The 16,727-nt window shown below is 35.4% G+C and overlaps 2 protein-coding genes across 3 annotated transcripts; one reads left to right on the top strand and one right to left on the bottom strand.

Moving 5' to 3' along the window:
• Positions 1-8,193: 8,193 nt before the first annotated feature.
• LOC122583351 lies at positions 8,194-8,877 on the bottom strand. The gene is made up of 2 exons (XM_043755767.1): positions 8,624-8,877; positions 8,194-8,518 (listed from the first exon to the last, which is right to left on the bottom strand). The coding sequence occupies exons 1-2, from the start codon at positions 8,875-8,877 to the stop codon at positions 8,194-8,196; spliced, it is 579 nt and encodes a 192-aa protein (XP_043611702.1).
• A 1,241-nt stretch (positions 8,878-10,118) lies between these two features.
• On the top strand, positions 10,119-15,714 carry LOC122581732 (putative zinc transporter At3g08650). 2 transcript variants are annotated; one of them, XM_043753998.1, is made up of 6 exons: positions 10,119-10,309; positions 11,005-11,844; positions 12,675-12,959; positions 13,075-13,203; positions 13,436-13,533; positions 14,596-15,714. In XM_043753998.1, exons 2-6 carry the CDS (start codon positions 11,356-11,358, stop codon positions 15,404-15,406), a joined length of 1,812 nt encoding a protein of 603 aa, XP_043609933.1. In that variant the 5' UTR covers positions 10,119-10,309; positions 11,005-11,355; the 3' UTR covers positions 15,407-15,714. The 2 variants fall into 2 exon arrangements, with proteins under 2 accessions (XP_043609933.1, XP_043609934.1); XM_043753999.1 differs by lacking the exon at positions 10,119-10,309 and having other exon boundaries at positions 10,571-11,844.
• Positions 15,715-16,727: the final 1,013 nt, after the last annotated feature.

Raw genomic sequence — 16,727 nt, 5'->3', positions numbered from 1 at the left:
ATTTAGATGATTTTGTTTTTGTTTTAGTTATGTCATCAATATTAGGAGACAACAAAGACTGTAAGAAACTATGATCTAGTTCTAACTTACACAACAATCCATTCAGGAAACTAGGACCAAGGAATTCATTATTATGAGTAATGGCAATCTCGTCGTAACCATGAATTATTACATAACTTTAAGGTCTTAAACTAGAGAAATAGATACAAGGTTCCAAGAAATTCTCGGTACACATAAGGTATCCATTAGTTTAAACACTTTCAAGTGTTTATATGTAAATCATAAGTCTCCATGGTTTCGACATATAAGAGATCAACCCTTCCAATTCTAAGCTTTCTTTGGTCATTTGATAGCTTCTGAATTGTGTGGAATGCTTATGTTGAGTTAATCACATGAACCATAGAACTAGAATCACTCACACATGTATTAGAAGATACATTAAACATAAAAGAATCAAATATTACATGAAATAAGTTACCTTTCTTAGCTAGCAGTTCCTTGAAATTAAGGCAATCTAGGCACAATGAGAATTTGCAGTTAGGATTGCTAGTCAAGGACTTAAAGCTATAGGCAGTAGCACCATGATTATCCTTTTGAACTTTATTTGCAGTATTATTATTGTCATATCTTTCCTCTTAATGGAATTAGCAGTGGTAGTAAGGGGAATACTTTAGGTTGGCTCAACTTAAGACGAACATTTTCTTGCACACACATTGCATTAAGTTCACTCATCGACCATTTATCCTTCATAGCGCTAAAGTTAAATTTGAAGATGTCAAAATGAGCATGCAATGAGGTCATTAGAAAATGCACAAGAAAATTGTCAAAGACTTTCAATTTTAGGACTCTTAAACTTACGAGTCATGTCAGTCATATTCATTATGTGTTCACAAACACTGTTATTTCCTTTGTTCTTAAGCTAGTTGCATACACTTTATACATTCCCTCGGATACTTTAATTGATGAAGTTCCAGACCATCATTAGTGACAAGTGATTCACCTTAGAACACTTTCTTAAAATTCGCTTTCTGAGCTGCGGAAAAGTTAGCAGTAATAGCAATGGGTTCATTATGGCGAATGACATAGTCAAGGTCTAGCATCTCCAGAGTTTTAGATAATTAATCCTTTCATAAAGCAAAGTTTGCATCAGTAAGTGGCTTAATGCCTAAGTTAGGTACTACAATAGAAATAAGGAGGATGTCAATTTATGATACAAGTAATAGAAGATTATTGACGTAATGCCTAAAACTAAGGGTAATAAGATTATAGTGACATAATTAGCTATCTAAGGCAGACTAAGCAATATCTATAAAACTAATGGAACTAAAGTAATGTCTAAACTTAACTAAGGGCTAATAATAAGGTTCCTTATAATAACATAATTAGATATCTAAGGCTTATTAAGTAATGTCTCTAAAAGTAATGTCTCTAAAAGTAATGGAACTAACGTAATGCCTAGAATACATAAGAGGCTAAAGTAATGTTCCTAAACATAATGAGACTAAGACCATTATATCAATGAAGCTAGTGATAACCTATTGTAAACACCAAAACAATAAGTTAACATAAGGTTCTACTTAGAATTTACATCACCTTTAGGCAAAAGTAACTAATATCTAAGTACAAATGAGCATTAGGGTCATGCAACACAACGCTTATCTTTTGACCTTTGGGCACAAAATAAAGAATCGTGTATATTATGCATGAAAATAATCTTTTTAGCACACAAAAGTATATTAAATCACCTTTGGGCAAAATCAATATACTTGATGTGCATTATGCAAAAGGAAAAGAACGATAGCACCATGAGAATCACATTTGACCTTTGGGCACAAATGATGAAACCATGTACATAAGTGCGAAGCCCCCACACATTACAGGGGTCCGGGGGCAGCGCCTCTGGAAGCGAGGTCCAAGGGGCGGCAGCCCCTGGTGGGGTCCAAGGGGCAGAGCCCCTGGCTGGGAAACAGTAAGCACGAATTCATTCATCAGCCAAAATTATCTTCAATATAATACGAACTTAAGTAATAGCTCGTGATAAAGTAAGCACGAGGACATCAATTAGTCGTGATGACATAGGCACGAAGACATCATGTAAGTCCTGAACACATAAGCATGAAGATGTCATAAATTCGTGATGATGTTAGCACGATGAAGTCATAAACTCGTGATGACGTAAGCACGGGTTTTCAGTAAGTCGTGTATGAAATTAAGCTGAAGCTTGTGGTGACATAAGCATAAGTTCACGATGACATAAGAGCGAATTCGTGATGACGTAAGCGCGAGGAGCTGCAGAAGCCATGATGACGTCAGGGTGAGGATGGCGTCAGCATGAAGTGGGCTTTAGTTCGTGATGACGTCAGCACGAACTCGTGATGACGTCAGCATGAAGTTCTTATTCTACAGATTTTTAGTTTGCGAAATTCATCAAATTCGAACCAAATCACGACTTATTGTTCGTAACGAGGCTCTGATACCACATGTTGGAATAAACATGATTCGATTCGAGTGATAAAACATCTCAGATCGTCCTGTGGAACTTGTAAGAACATAAAGCATGATTGCTATTGATTGAATAATAATGGGATGATAAATTCGGCTGTAACATGATGATTGAGTAATAATGGGATGATAAATTCGGCTGTAACATCTCAGATGGTTCCCATAACAAGATGATTGAATAATAATGGGATGATAAATTCGGTTGTAACATGATGCACGAATTTAATGAGGAAGACACACACGAATTTAGGAGGGATTTGGGTGTGTTTATGTGATTCTCCATTAACCTAATTTAGGGTTAATGACTCTCTATTTATAATGAGAGTATTTACACATTCAACCCCTCTGGTGTTTAATGTGTGTAACATTAGTCCTCATAGTTCCAATCATCTAATGGGAAACCCTATATTACGTCTTTAAGAGTAAATACGCTCATTATATATTTACTAGACATAGGGATTTCAGTTATCGTCAATTATCATATCAGGAATGACACATGATCAGTGACGGTTACACTAACGTGGTTCCAACATTGAGGTCTTGTCAGTTCCAAATTGCGGTTCCACAACCGTAAATATTTTCTTCGCTATGCCACCACTCAATGTGACAGTGTAGCCAAAACTGTTATGGTCATGTTTCGTTTTCCATCTATTTCATAATATTCGATCTATTCGATGATTATTTTTTAAAAGTTACGCGTATTTGTTGGAGTTGAAAGTAGCAGTTTCTTTTTAGTCGTTGAATTTTTACAATTGCAATTCTCAATACATTGTACTTTTCTAGTTTCTTACCAGCTAGGGGGCCAAAGCTACTTTGTAACATAAGTGGGGTAGTATCCGTTATCTTATATGGGTTTGTCGTACATTATACCTTTTCCGTAATATCTACTTATATGTATGTATGTTATGCATGATACCTTTCTTATTTGTTCCTATGACTTTCTAGGGTGGGAAAAGGGAGTTTTGTACATGTCACCCTTGATTGTTGCTCTGGTCCAACATACTTGGCTTTATGCTACGTTTTATGTTACTTTTATATGTTTAAGTTACTTTTTAGTATCTTCAAATGAGTTCTTATATGTTGTGTTTTGTTCGATATGTTTATCATGCTGTGTGTTTTTGTCACTTTAATTCATTTTTAATATAATCATGCGATACTCGGTGCCGTCAAGTATGATCATTTTCCTCTTACATTCTACTTTTTCTTCCATCGTTTGGCTGGAAGTCCTTATGCTCACTTTACTATTGGTAGAGACAAGACTGTCTACATCTTATCTCTCCATACCCCTATTTGGATCGGGTATTATTATTGTTGTTGTTGTATACTAGTATTTTTTTTTTCTCTTTTTTCAGAAAATGTAAATTATGTTAATACTCTTGTAGTTTTCTTTCGGATTGAAGTGAATGTATCATTTTTCAAACCTCAGTAAAAAACTTTAGATTAAAAGTAGTCTATTAGATAACAATAACTAACAAAGATTATAAAGACATAAGAAAGTAGGAAAAGTAAGAGAGTTCTTATATTATATTAAGATATCTCTAATACAATGTCACTATTTATAGGGCTCTCGGAACCTTATAACAATAAATGAGATTAAAGGTTATGTACATGGATAGTCACAATATAAATATACATTTATAACACTCCCCTTTGACTATCCATTTCATACGCATGATGCTACCTCGTTAAAAACCTTGCAAGGAAAACCCAGTGGGACAAAACCTTGCTAAGGGAAAAAGAGTGTGGCGCGTATTTTCTCCCCTTGATGACAATCAGATAAGCTCCTTGAGTCGACGCATCCCAATCCCATGCACCAACTTCTTGAATGTAGAGGTCGGAAGTGATTTGGTAAACAAGTCTGCCAAATTTTCGCTGGAACGGATTTGTTGGACGCTAATATCTCCATTCTTTTGCAAATCATGTGTGAAGAAGAACTTTGGTGAAATGTGCTTTGTTCTATCACCTTTGATGTACCCTTCCTTCAGTTGTGCAATGCATGCTGCGTTGTCTTCGTGTAAAATTGTCGGTCCTTCATCTCTCGAAGATATGCCACAAGACTCACGAATGTGTTGTATTATAGCCCTTAACCAAACACATTCTCGACTAGCTTCATGAATCGCCAATAATTCTGCATGGTTTGATGATGTGGCTGTGATTGTTTGCTTTACAGAACGCCATGAAATTGTGGTACCTCCACATGTAAATAAATATCCAGTTTGAGATCGTCCATTGTGAGGATCAGATAAATATCCTGCATCTGCATAACCAACCAAACTTGTTTTCGATTGGTTTGTAAAATACAAACCTATATCTTTTGTACATTGAAGATATCGAAAAATTTGTTTTACCCCATTCCAATGCCTCCTTGTTGGGCATGAACTATATCTTGCCAATAAGTTTACCGAAAATGATATATCTGGTCGCGTATGGCTAGAAAGAAACATTAGTGCACCAATTGCACCAATTGGTCTTTCTCAACATCAAGCGACCTTACAACCATTGGGGTACTCAAGGGATATGATTTTTCCATGTAAAATCTTTTGAGTACTTTCTCTGCATATGTTTCTTGATGCACAAGGATTCCACCCTTGAGATGTTCAATTTGTAACCCGAGACAAAATTTCGTCTTTCCTAGGTCTTTCATTTCAAATTCCCTTTTTAAATATTCAACCGCCCTTTGAAGCTCCCCCGGAGTTCCAATTATGTTCAAGTCGTCAACATATACGGCAATTATCACATATTCTGAACTTGACCTTTTCATGAAGATACACGGGCATACTGAATCATTTTTGTAACCTTCTTTCAATAAATACTTACTAAGGCGATTATACCACATACGCCTAGATTGTTTCAGCCCATATAATGATTTATTTAATTTAATTGAAAGTTGTTCTCGAGAACTTGATTTACATGAATTTGGCAATTTGAACCCTTCAGGGAGTTTCATATAAATATCGGTATCAAGTGAGCCGTAGAGATAGGCTGTTACAACATCCATTAGACGCAGATCAATCCCTTCTCGTATTACCAGACTAATAAGATAACGGAAAGTTGTCGCATCCACCACTGGAGAATATGTCTCCTCATAATCAATCCTAAGTCTTTGTGAGAATCCTTGTGCTACCAATCTTGCCTTGTATCGGACAATTTCATTTTTCTCATTACGCTTTCGTACAAAGACCCATTTATAGCCGATAAGATTTACACCTTGAGGTGTATGGACCACCGGTCCAAAAACTTCTCGTTTATTTAGGGAATCTAATTCTGCCTTGATTCCGTCTTTCCATTTTGGCCAATCATTTTTTTTTACATTCATTAACAGATTTTGGTTTTTGATCCTCATTGTTTTCCATTACTTCTAGCGCTACATTATATGAAAAACTATCATCGACGTCGATTTCATTTTGATTCCATACCTTTCTAGACATGATATAATTTATTAAGATCTCTTCATTTTCAGGTACCTGAGGTTCTTCGGGAACCATCATGTCTAGTGTCTCTCCAAGAGACTCCTTTTCCGGTGTTAACATTACCTCGACTTGACCATCGACATTATTTGCTCCTTTCTTCTTTCAAGGATTTTTATCTTTGGAACAGATTGGTCTACCACGTTTGAGACGTGGTTTTAACTCATTACCAACACGTGGTTGTCCTTCTGGGACACTTATTTTCATTGGAGCATTGGCAACTGGTATATGTGACTTGGTCACTTTCTTTGGGTCAGTGAATGCGTCTGGTAATTGATTTGCTAATCCTTGTAAATGAATTATCCTTTTAACTTCTAGTTCACACTGTTTAGTTCGAGGATCAAGATGAGATAATGATAATTCACTCCAAGTTATATTGTTATTTTTCAGCTGCTTTTCATCTCCCCCAAATGTTGGGAAAGTTGATTCAAGAAAATGACAATCAGCAAATCGAGCCATAAACAAATCACCTGTTGATGGCTCTAAATACTTAATGATTGATCGTGATTGATACAACATATATCCCTAACATTCTTTGAGGTCCCATCTTTGTGCGTTGTGGTGGAGCGATAGGAACATATACACCACAACCAAAGATCCTTAAATGGGAAATATCTTATTCCTGACCAAAAACCAACTTTAACGGGGAGGAGGTATGGTAACTCGTTGGCCTGATGCGAATTAGTGTTGCTGCATGTAAAACTGCATGCCCCCAAGCAGTTACTGGTAGTTTTGATTTCATAATCATTGGCCTTGCAACCATTTGGATTCGCTTGATAAGTGATTCAGCGAGTCCATTTTGTGTATGTACATGAGGTACAGGATGCTCTACAGTTATCCCAATAGACATGCAATAATCGTTAAATGATTGGGATGTAAATTCACCAGCATTGTCTAACCGAATTTTCTTGATGGGGTAATCCGGGAATTGTGCTTTCAGCTTTATCAATTGAGCTAGTAGTCGTGCAAATGCCATATTACGACTTGATAGTAAGCATACATGTGACCATCTGGTTGATGCATTAGGACCATAAAGTATCTAAATGGTCCGCTAGAGGGGTGTATAGGTCCACATATATCCCCATGTATTCTTTCTAAAAAACTCAAAGATTTTGTCCCCACCTTGACTGGTGATGGTCGGGTAATTAACTTCCCATGTGAGCATGCGACACATGTAATGTCTTTGGACTGAAGAATCTTCTGGTTCTTCAAAGAATGTCCACATGAATTTTCAATAATTTTTCGCATCATAACTGATCCGGGATGGCCTAGCCGGTCATGCCAAATGATAAAGTTTTCTTGGTCCATAAACTTCTGGTTTATGACCGCGTTTGATTCAACTACACTAATTTTAGTACAATACAAACCCGAGGCAAGTGCGGGTAATTTTTCTAACACATGCTTTTTACCCGAAATCACATTTGTAATTTGAAGGTACTTATCATCATTTTCACAAGTAGTCTCAAGATGATATCCATTTTGAAGAATATCTTTAAAGCTTATTAGGTTTCTTTGAGATAATGAAGAAAATAATGCATTGTTAATTTTAAGTGGAGTTTCATTTTGTAGAACAATATAAGCTTCTCCAAAACCTTCAATTAATTTGGATTTTCCAGATATAATACCAACATTTGCCTCTTTCAAAGATAAATTAGAAAAATATCTTTTTTTCTTTAGAATTGTATGTGTAGAAGCACTGTCAATAAGACATTCATCTTCTCCATTAGTTAAATACTCCATGTGCTTCAAAAGAAAAATAAAGTTCCATAAATAAAAGATATATGAGTAATAAGAAAAAAAAATTATTCCATAACATGTTCCAAGTTTTCAAGACAAGACATGACAAATCTCAAACGAGAATGTCTTAACAAAACATAAAAGAAAATAACATAGCATAAATTCTAATCATCCATATTAAGGGAAAAGTTGGAGGCATCCAAATGGGTTGTAACAGCCATGACATCACCAAAATCAAAATTAGCTTGCTCGATAAGGAAATCATTATAATCCAGATTAGTTGCATTAGTGTTTTCTTTGGGAGCATCAACACTTCCATCTTCGTATGTGAAATTTGACTTTATCCCTTTTTCCTTTGTCTTTGATTGATTGTTTACAAAGTTCCACCAAGTGTTTAGGTGTGCGACATGTACGAGCCCAATGGTTGTTGCCTCCACATCGATAGCATGTATTTGATGGGGCTCCATTTTTCTTTTTCCCTTTGTCATCACAACTTTTGGTGGGTTCCCTTGTTTTTGAATTGAATACCTTGATAATTTCCTCCATATCCACGCCCACGTCCACGACCACGACCACGATAATGGCTACGACCACGTCCTTGGCCATTATATGTTGCCACATTCGCTTCAGGGAATGGGGCTGCACCAACCGGACGGGCCTCGTGGTTTTTCATTAAGAGTTCATTATTTTGCTCGGCCACAAGTAAACATGATATTAATTCATTATATTTGGTAAAGCCCTTTTCACGATATTGTTGTTGCAAGACAATGTTTGAGGCATTGAAAGGTGGAAAATATTTTTTCCAACATATCCTCATCAGTAATATCAGCACCACATAAATTCATTTGTGATGTGATTCTAAACTGTGCCATTCATGACGAGCATTTGGCAATATCACTGATTTTTGGTGGTCATACCTCGACTTCAAATTGGTCCATAGGACAAGTGGGTCTTTCACAGTGAGGTATTCATTTTTCAATAACTCATGGATATGATGGCGTAAAAATATCATCGCCTTTGCTTTATCTTGGGCACTAGTCGTATTTTCTTCTTTAATTGTATCCCCAAGATTGTTAACATCCAAATGGATTTCGGCATCCAATACCCATGATAAATAATTTTTTCCAGTGATATCTAATGCCGCAAACTCAAGCTTTACAAGGTTCGACATGATTAACTATACTAAATAAACACACATGGGTTAATATACACTAATATTATATCTTGAGGAAAATGATTATTTAACATGATGGATACTGTGAAAATAACAAGTGAATGTTTAGCCTTATCCAATATTCAAGATATTAACTAAACGTAATATAGATACATCTAAACCAAATATGGAATTTCACAATGTAAACTGTAAAAACAAGTACGCATCTTTCAAATTACTATAACATATATATGAGAGTTTTAGATAATATTAATTAGCTGTTGAGTAGTGAACCATATAAAACAAGTTGATCTCTTAATTATCCCATCATCATCTTATTTATTTATTTATTTATTTATTATCTTTTAAGAGAGAACTCAAGAGGTCGATTAAAAAATCTATACAAATTCTAAAAAATCACATTGTTATTCATGATTACCCACAACTAAAATTAAGAAAAAAAAAACAGCAAAAAGACTTTTTCTTTCCCTTTTATAAATTATATAAACCAATAAATAATAAAACATGTAACGTAATAGCATGAGTAGGGTACTAAAATGACCAAGCGTCTGATTAAAAATGGTATTGATTTAGAAAACTAATTTTGTCCATTATGTGATAAAGCAAGCACATCATTAGATATAATATGTTCACATCCTTCTGTCTATATTGATATATGTAATTAGAATCAATATGTTATCACGTAATATAACCCGATATCATATGAATTACAATATGGATTATATATTAGTAGAATAAAAGATCAAAAACTTTCTAGCACAACCCAATATCATATGAATTATGATACGGATCATGCATGAAAGATTAAGAAATTATGATTAATTAGACTATATGCTATACCTTTGGATAGTGCAATCTTACTTGAAGAGCAAGTCGTGCTGATAACGTATTGGATAACAATAACTAACAAAGATTATAATGACATAAGAAAGTAGGAAGGGTAAGAGAGTTCTTATATTATATTGAGATATCTCTAATACAATGTCACTATTCATAGGGCTTTAGGAACCTTATAACAATAAATGAGATTAAAGGTTATGTACATAAATAGTCACAATATAAATATACATTTATAACGTAGTCGAAAAATATCCGGATTAAATCACATACCTCTGAATTTAAAACTTTTCTTTTGTATAATCTGAACAAAATAAACCAAACCCGTTGACGTTTACGGATTGTATCATATGGTCAAAATGGGTAAAAGGGCTAAAAAGGAAAATAGGAAAGAAAACAGGGGGCACATGGGGGGCGTTAAACCGCGGCTTTTGTCAATACAACCCCATGACCAGAATCTTTACCTTCCGTCATCACTGCTCTTTCTCTTAAATCCGTTACATAACACAATCTATATATCTATCTGTATCTATATATCTTCTTAAAAAGTCTTGATTATCTTTTAATCACTCCCGATTTCTTCAATTAACAGGTTTGATCATCTTAATTTCACTAATTAGGGTTTTAATCAAGTTTTGTTTTTTTAATTTCATCCACCGAACTTAATGTAAGTAGTGCCTTTTGGAGATAATACTAGTTTATCTGGTTGATTTATTTTACATAATTTAGTATACTAGTTTAAGAAATTAACAGGTTGAATATCCATTTTAAATTTAAATATAAGTACTATTATTTTTGATCTAACTATAATTGTGAATTTTGGAACATACTTTGCTGATTATGATCAAAAATTAGTTAAGTTTGGCTCGGCCGTGTTGTTATTGTATGTATTCGATTCTCGGAACATGTATTGTTGTATTGCGTGTGTCAAACTTTTTTGATTGATTGGTTTTGTTTGTGTATGGTTACGTCTTTGTTGCGTAACGGGTATTTTAGCTGACGTGTGGATCACTTAGGCGGTTTACAATGTATATAAGTGGTTGTATACTTATAATAACAATGAATTGGAAGTTCATATGAGAGTTTTGGATACATACAATATTGACGCATGCTAAAATGAAATGATCGTAAAGTTTTGAAATTTGATTGCTTGTAATTATATATGTGTAGCGTAGCACATGTTCTATGATAGGGTTGACTTGGTGTGGGAAAGTCATTGGCTTTACGTGTTAGTTTACGGTTATCACGTAATATATGCAAACCTTTAGTTATATCATTTTGATTTAGATTACAGGTGAGGTACACGCAAGCGCAATCATCTGTGAAGGATTCTGCAGATTTGTCAATATATATATATATATATATATTTCTAAAACGAGAAGTCTGCTTTAGCCTTACTTTCTTGTTGTGCATTTTCCGTTTGTGGTTTTCTGTTAAAGAAGGGTATTAAAATACAGTGTATTGATAGTACATGAGACCAGGGCTTTTGAAGTCGGTTTCTATAGGGATTAGGGTAATGTTGGTTATAGAAGACCTTTTGCCTGTCTGCGTTTGGGGATTATAAATATGAAGTTTTTGTGGTGAGATTTGGATACAGAGGGTGTGTATATTGCCTTCCGGAGAAAAGAAAAGAGAAGGATGGATGTGTATATGAATATCAGAATGGGTTTGGGATTTAAACAAATCTTGTTAATTTTTCTTTTTGTATTAGGCCAATATAGTTCTGTAACTGCAGAGCTAGAAAATAGTACTTCACAGAGGTTAATAACTGCTCCATTGAAGGAGACGATTGGAAGTGTTATAGATGGTACTAATTTAGGAGAAGTTTTCAACTCTGATACAAATACCGATGAACTTAACGGGAAGAAGGGTGGAAACAGCAGGGTTTCAGTGACTACTGTTGCTTTGTTTACTATGGCTATGGCTGCTGCAACTGGTTTGGGTGCGTTGCCATTCTTTTTTGTGGAAATTGATGCTCAGTGGGAAGGGATATGCAATGGGATGGCTGCCGGGGTGATGTTAGCAGCTAGCTTTGATTTAATACAAGAAGGGAGAGATCATGGTAGTGGCAATTGGGTTGTCATGGGGATTTTGTCGGGTGGCATTTTTATATTGCTATGTAAAAAGGTATCTTTCTCATCTACTTATATATATCTGTCATTTTCTTCTACTGCTAGTTATACCATGGTCTCTATATTAAACTCCCAAAGTTTCTTTGATACATTTAGTTTAGTAACATACTTTATATAAGTATCAAAATTCTAAATAAAGGAAAATCTTGACAAGTGACAAAAAATGATAGCTCTTGACTTTTTCCAAGAATAAACTAAATTTTGAAGTTCATCCGGCTATTCTTACGGCAAAAAATGTACTTTCATTTTTAGATAACCCTAGTTCTATACTTTAGAAGTTTATGTGGTCAGTTTGTTACTAAATAAGGGTTAAATAAGGTCTGAGGTGCATATTTAATGTTTCAAGATTAATGGACGACTTGTTTTATCCTTCTCATTATGGTAGGAATATATACTCTCTTAGCTTTCTATACCTTGATCGATATGGAATAGTACTAAACCTCATAACAATATTCTTGGCAAGATCATTCAATTAATCTGATCGATTGAACAAACACAGGCTTTTAGATGGGGGTTTTCTGGATTATATCCTTTAAAATGCTTATGACTTATTGTGTTTTTGAAAATCCGAAATGCAGTCTTGGTGTTTGGACAAAATAAGCTGGTGACACTGACACATTTTAGCTCATAGCAAGGGAAAAAAAAACCTTTTTTAAGCTGTTGCGTTGATGTTAGTTTCATATGCACTTTTTCTTTGAAGTACATTAAAAATATGTGATCCCCAGCACCTTCTCGTAATAGTGCTTTATATTTTGTTACATTTTTTTTAGCATGTACATGTTTTGCTTGGGGTCTCATGTTTGACGAATTGTTTTTATGGCCTAGTTTCTTGAGTATTATGGTGAGGTCAGTATGTTGGACATAAAAGGAGCAGATGCAACTAAGGTTATTCTCGTAATTGGGATCATGACTCTACATTCCTTTGGGGAAGGTTCTGGAGTTGGTGTGTCTTTTGCTGGATCAAAGGGTCTTTCGCAGGGTCTTTTGATAACGTTAGCTATTGCTGTTCATAATATACCAGAAGGCTTAGCTGTTAGTATGGTTCTTGCATCAAGGGGAGTTTCACCACAGAATGCTATGTTATGGAGTGTAATTACATCTTTACCCCAGGTATTCTTTTGCAATTGGTATCCCGCCTGTTTTTAGATAGTAAAAGGCCATAACAGTTTCTATAAATTTGTAAAATCTGTTCTTAGGATATCTTTAATTGTCCATGTTTTTCCAGCCGATTGTAGCAGTACCCTCTTTTATATGTGCGGATGCATTTAACAAAATGCTGCCATTTTGTACGGGATTTGCAGCAGGGTGTATGATCTGGATGGTTGTGGCTGAGGTTCTTCCAGATGCGTTTAAGGTATTAAAGTAATCGAAGATTTTAATTTGGGGTTTAGTATCGAAATTAGAAAGAAACAGAAATTAAAAATGAAATAGGCAAGTAATGAGAAACATATATATATGGCTATAACTAATAAGTTGTGCATTATACGGAGTAATATTATCACAATCTTTTGGGTTTCTTCTTTTTGATTAAAGTAAAGCGCACTTCATATCCTGAAATGCTGTATGGTATCTTCTATTTTCTTCAGGAAGCTTCTCCATCTCATGTTGCCTCTGCAGCTACGCTTTCAGTTGCCTTTATGCAAGCTCTTGGTGTTATGTTCCAAAATTTCGGGCTCAATTACAAGTAAGTTACTTTTGGTTAATAATGTGATATGCCATAGGTTACATGCTTTTGAGACGCATCATACAAAAGCTCTTACTCCTACTCTCTATAGTTAACTGTTTTGTATTTTACTATGGTTGAATCTATAAACCAATTTCAAGATAACTTTGTCTTACTGGATTAATCTATACAACAATAAAAGAATGTGATATTTAGTTTAGGTTTTTAATGATCTTAGTAAGGAATAGCTATTACTAGAAGATGATGCAGTTAGATAGACATGTCTTCGTAAAAAAGGCCTACTTTATTCTGAAAAAACTAGTCATCCTTGTGATCAATTTAATTTGAGTACATCAAATTTCAAATGTGTAAGCTTGAAAATATATATTCCACTCTGTTTCATTAATCCAAGTTGATCTGAAATTTAGAGGCGTTGACCCAAATTTTTGTGACCTAATCTAAATAAAGCTTAGGGTTATATATCACTTTGGTGTCTTTCACGTTGACCCTTGAACGACTCAACACTTGTAATGGAATGTGGTTGCTCGAACCATGCATGCACATGTTCATTGAACCACATAAATCCTTATGTTTTTATTTTAATCTTTGTTTCTGTTTTACTAAGTGGATTGTCAGTAAACCTCTACTTGCTACACTACACTAATTATCAATTTAAGACTAACCTATTAGTTTAGAGTAGTGATATTCGTGCCACAATTTTTGATAAATTTACCACATTGCAAGCTGACTGTACAAATAATTGATGCACAACTGTGGTTTCAAAAGTAGTGGTACCAGTATCACCTACCATTAGCTTACACTCCCTCAAGTACACATTCTTCTAGTCTTCATTTTGTGCTGACTTGTGAAGTAAAATTATAAATTACATTTTAAGATATGCATAATGACCCTATGGTCTCCAGCAATATATATACTTTTTTTTTTAGAACGGCGGTCTCTAGCAATATTAGTAGCTAAACTTGATCATTTACTTCTTTTCTTTTCCTTGATATTATCATTTTGCTATTGCATTTTAAAGATTAGCTAATGTACTCATTTCTGACTATATTTTCTTGGATGTAGTTCAGAAGGCGCGTCTGGCTTCCTGGTTTCCTTGCTTTTTGGTCTCGGTCCCTTACTAGGTGGCAACATTCTTGTCGCCTTTGCTCTCGCCTTCCATCTTCAACATGCTCTTCTCACTGGCATTGCATCTGGTATCGCCTTTGTTTTGGGTGCATGGAGACCACTTCAATTACTATTCTCTTCCAAAATGTCATTTTTTACTCTTATAATTCTTCTCACTTCGGGTTCTTCATTCACACACATCTCAACTACCACCTTCACCAAACTCACCACCCGTAAAAAAACATCTGCAAATACCTTAGATGCAACTGGTTTCACAATGAGTGTTCCTACCCTACACTCAATACTATCATGTCTAACAGTGGCACTACATGCTCTAGCTGAAGGGCTCGCATTAGGAGTGGCTGCACCAAAAGCTTATGGCTTTGGTCGGCACATGGTCCTACCGGTTTCCCTTCACGGGCTCACTCGTGGGGTGGCTGTTGCAAGCTGCATTTTTGGAGCAACTGATAGTTGGTACGGGTCTTTGGCCGGGTCTGGGTTGATTGGGATTGTGGGTCCTGTTTCAGCCATTGGAGCTATACTTGCTGGGATTGATTATAGTGGTTTGGACCATTTGTTGGTGTTTGCTTGTGGCGGTTTGATCCCATGTTTTTGGAGCATGCTTAGAAGGGCAATGAGGTTAGATACACGAAAAAGCACAGTGGGTGTTATGGCAGGTGTAGGTTTTGCAACCGTGTGCTTAATGTCTACTAAGTTGGTGTGTTTACACACACCTTATTGCAACTCTGCACCAGAGGCTGTGAGATAATGGACTTGTTATATGTTATATTTCCAATGAGCACCCTTTGTGAGCACAGTATAGAAAAACGGTTTTTTGAGGAGAACATGAAAAGCTTTGGGGGTCCAGATTCAATCAGGTTTTCTGTGAATGACGATATTGCTATGCTACAATAGAATTGTTTTACCCCATGCTTCTAACACTAGTTAGTCGTATTGCGAAGACCATGTGGTTGATGTGTCGGGGTTGTACTACATGACAACTTTACTAAACTATATACACAACTGAAAGTTTCTTATTTTTTTTATGACAAGAATTATCGCTGTTGGTTTTGATGATTTTCATTTAGTTTCACACTGTCTTATCCTCGTCATCATTGTCATTTTGCTCTTTGACCAACTTCAAAATATGGAAATATCAATGATGCTAAGTGACACTGCTGTCATACTTGAAAGTTGGTTGATCTAAACATATACCCTTTGTCTGAGGCAAAAACTTCTTCTCGTTACTCTCCTTTGGCACTTGGCAGTATTGTTTAACTTTCATATTAACGTGTCATTTATACCAAATTATATTAAACTTGATCGTCATAAAAATTATAATTTTTAACCTTGCTAAGTACTGATGACTTTGTGATTTACACGCACTAGAATCCTGCCACCGTCTTTCGTTCGTCATGTTACAAAAGTGACACTATAGGTAGTTTGGGTACCGCCTCATCGGTTGACTCGTCAGTTTTTGTGTCACTTAACCGACAAATCAATATGCCTCGCTATTGTTGAGTGAGGTCCTTTTATATAAATATGTGCGTGTTTAAAATAAATAGATGTAGGAAGTGATGATTTGCTATTGGCAGAAATATGTTAGTTTAAATATGTTTACGTGATAGTGAAATGATAAAAATGACGGGCAACACACCTCATGGAAGAGCCTAATAAGGCTTTCAGGAGTGAAGCTTTTGTTACCTTTGGCACGCCTAAAAAGTAACTGGAATGCCCAACATACTACTCTAGGGGCGTTCCACTTGCATAAAATCGTTGGTTCGTTTGAAATGGAACGAGTGTTCCATCTTTGACCATGAGAGCCCCAACGTATACTTCCCACCCCAACAGTTACTTTTTGATTTTATAAAGAAGAACCCCTCACTCTAAGGAGAACCCCCATTTTATAAAGAACTCCACATGTCACATTTTAAGGAAAAAATGGGGTTCTAATAACCCATTACTCCCCATAGCCTAATAGCCCTTCTCCCTTTCAGAGTAGGTGATGGGGACAGTGGCGGAACTTGAACAAACTTTTTGAGGGGGCAAGTTTAATTATAGAATTTATTAATTTCTATTATTTTTCAAGA

The sequence above is a fragment of the Erigeron canadensis genome, chromosome 9 (assembly GCF_010389155.1).
Source record: "Erigeron canadensis isolate Cc75 chromosome 9, C_canadensis_v1, whole genome shotgun sequence".
NCBI classification, from domain to species: Eukaryota; Viridiplantae; Streptophyta; class Magnoliopsida; order Asterales; family Asteraceae; genus Erigeron; species Erigeron canadensis.
The sequence above is the reverse complement of the archived record's forward strand: the minus strand, read 5'-3'. Positions and strand labels throughout refer to the sequence as shown.

Excerpts from the sequence above, each read along its gene's own strand:
- LOC122583351 (XM_043755767.1), bottom strand. The coding sequence starts at position 8,877 with ATGTCGAACCTTGTAAAGCTTGAGTTTGCGGCATTAGATATCACTGGA. Across the intron at positions 8,519-8,623 it reads TGGACCAATTTGAAGTCGAG|GATATGTTGGAAAAAATATT; the intron begins GTATGACCACCA and ends ATTACTGATGAG.
- LOC122581732 (XM_043753998.1), top strand. The coding sequence starts at position 11,356 with ATGGATGTGTATATGAATATCAGAATGGGTTTGGGATTTAAACAAATC. Across the intron at positions 13,204-13,435 it reads TTCTTCCAGATGCGTTTAAG|GAAGCTTCTCCATCTCATGT; the intron begins GTATTAAAGTAA and ends TATTTTCTTCAG. Across the intron at positions 13,534-14,595 it reads AATTTCGGGCTCAATTACAA|TTCAGAAGGCGCGTCTGGCT; the intron begins GTAAGTTACTTT and ends TCTTGGATGTAG.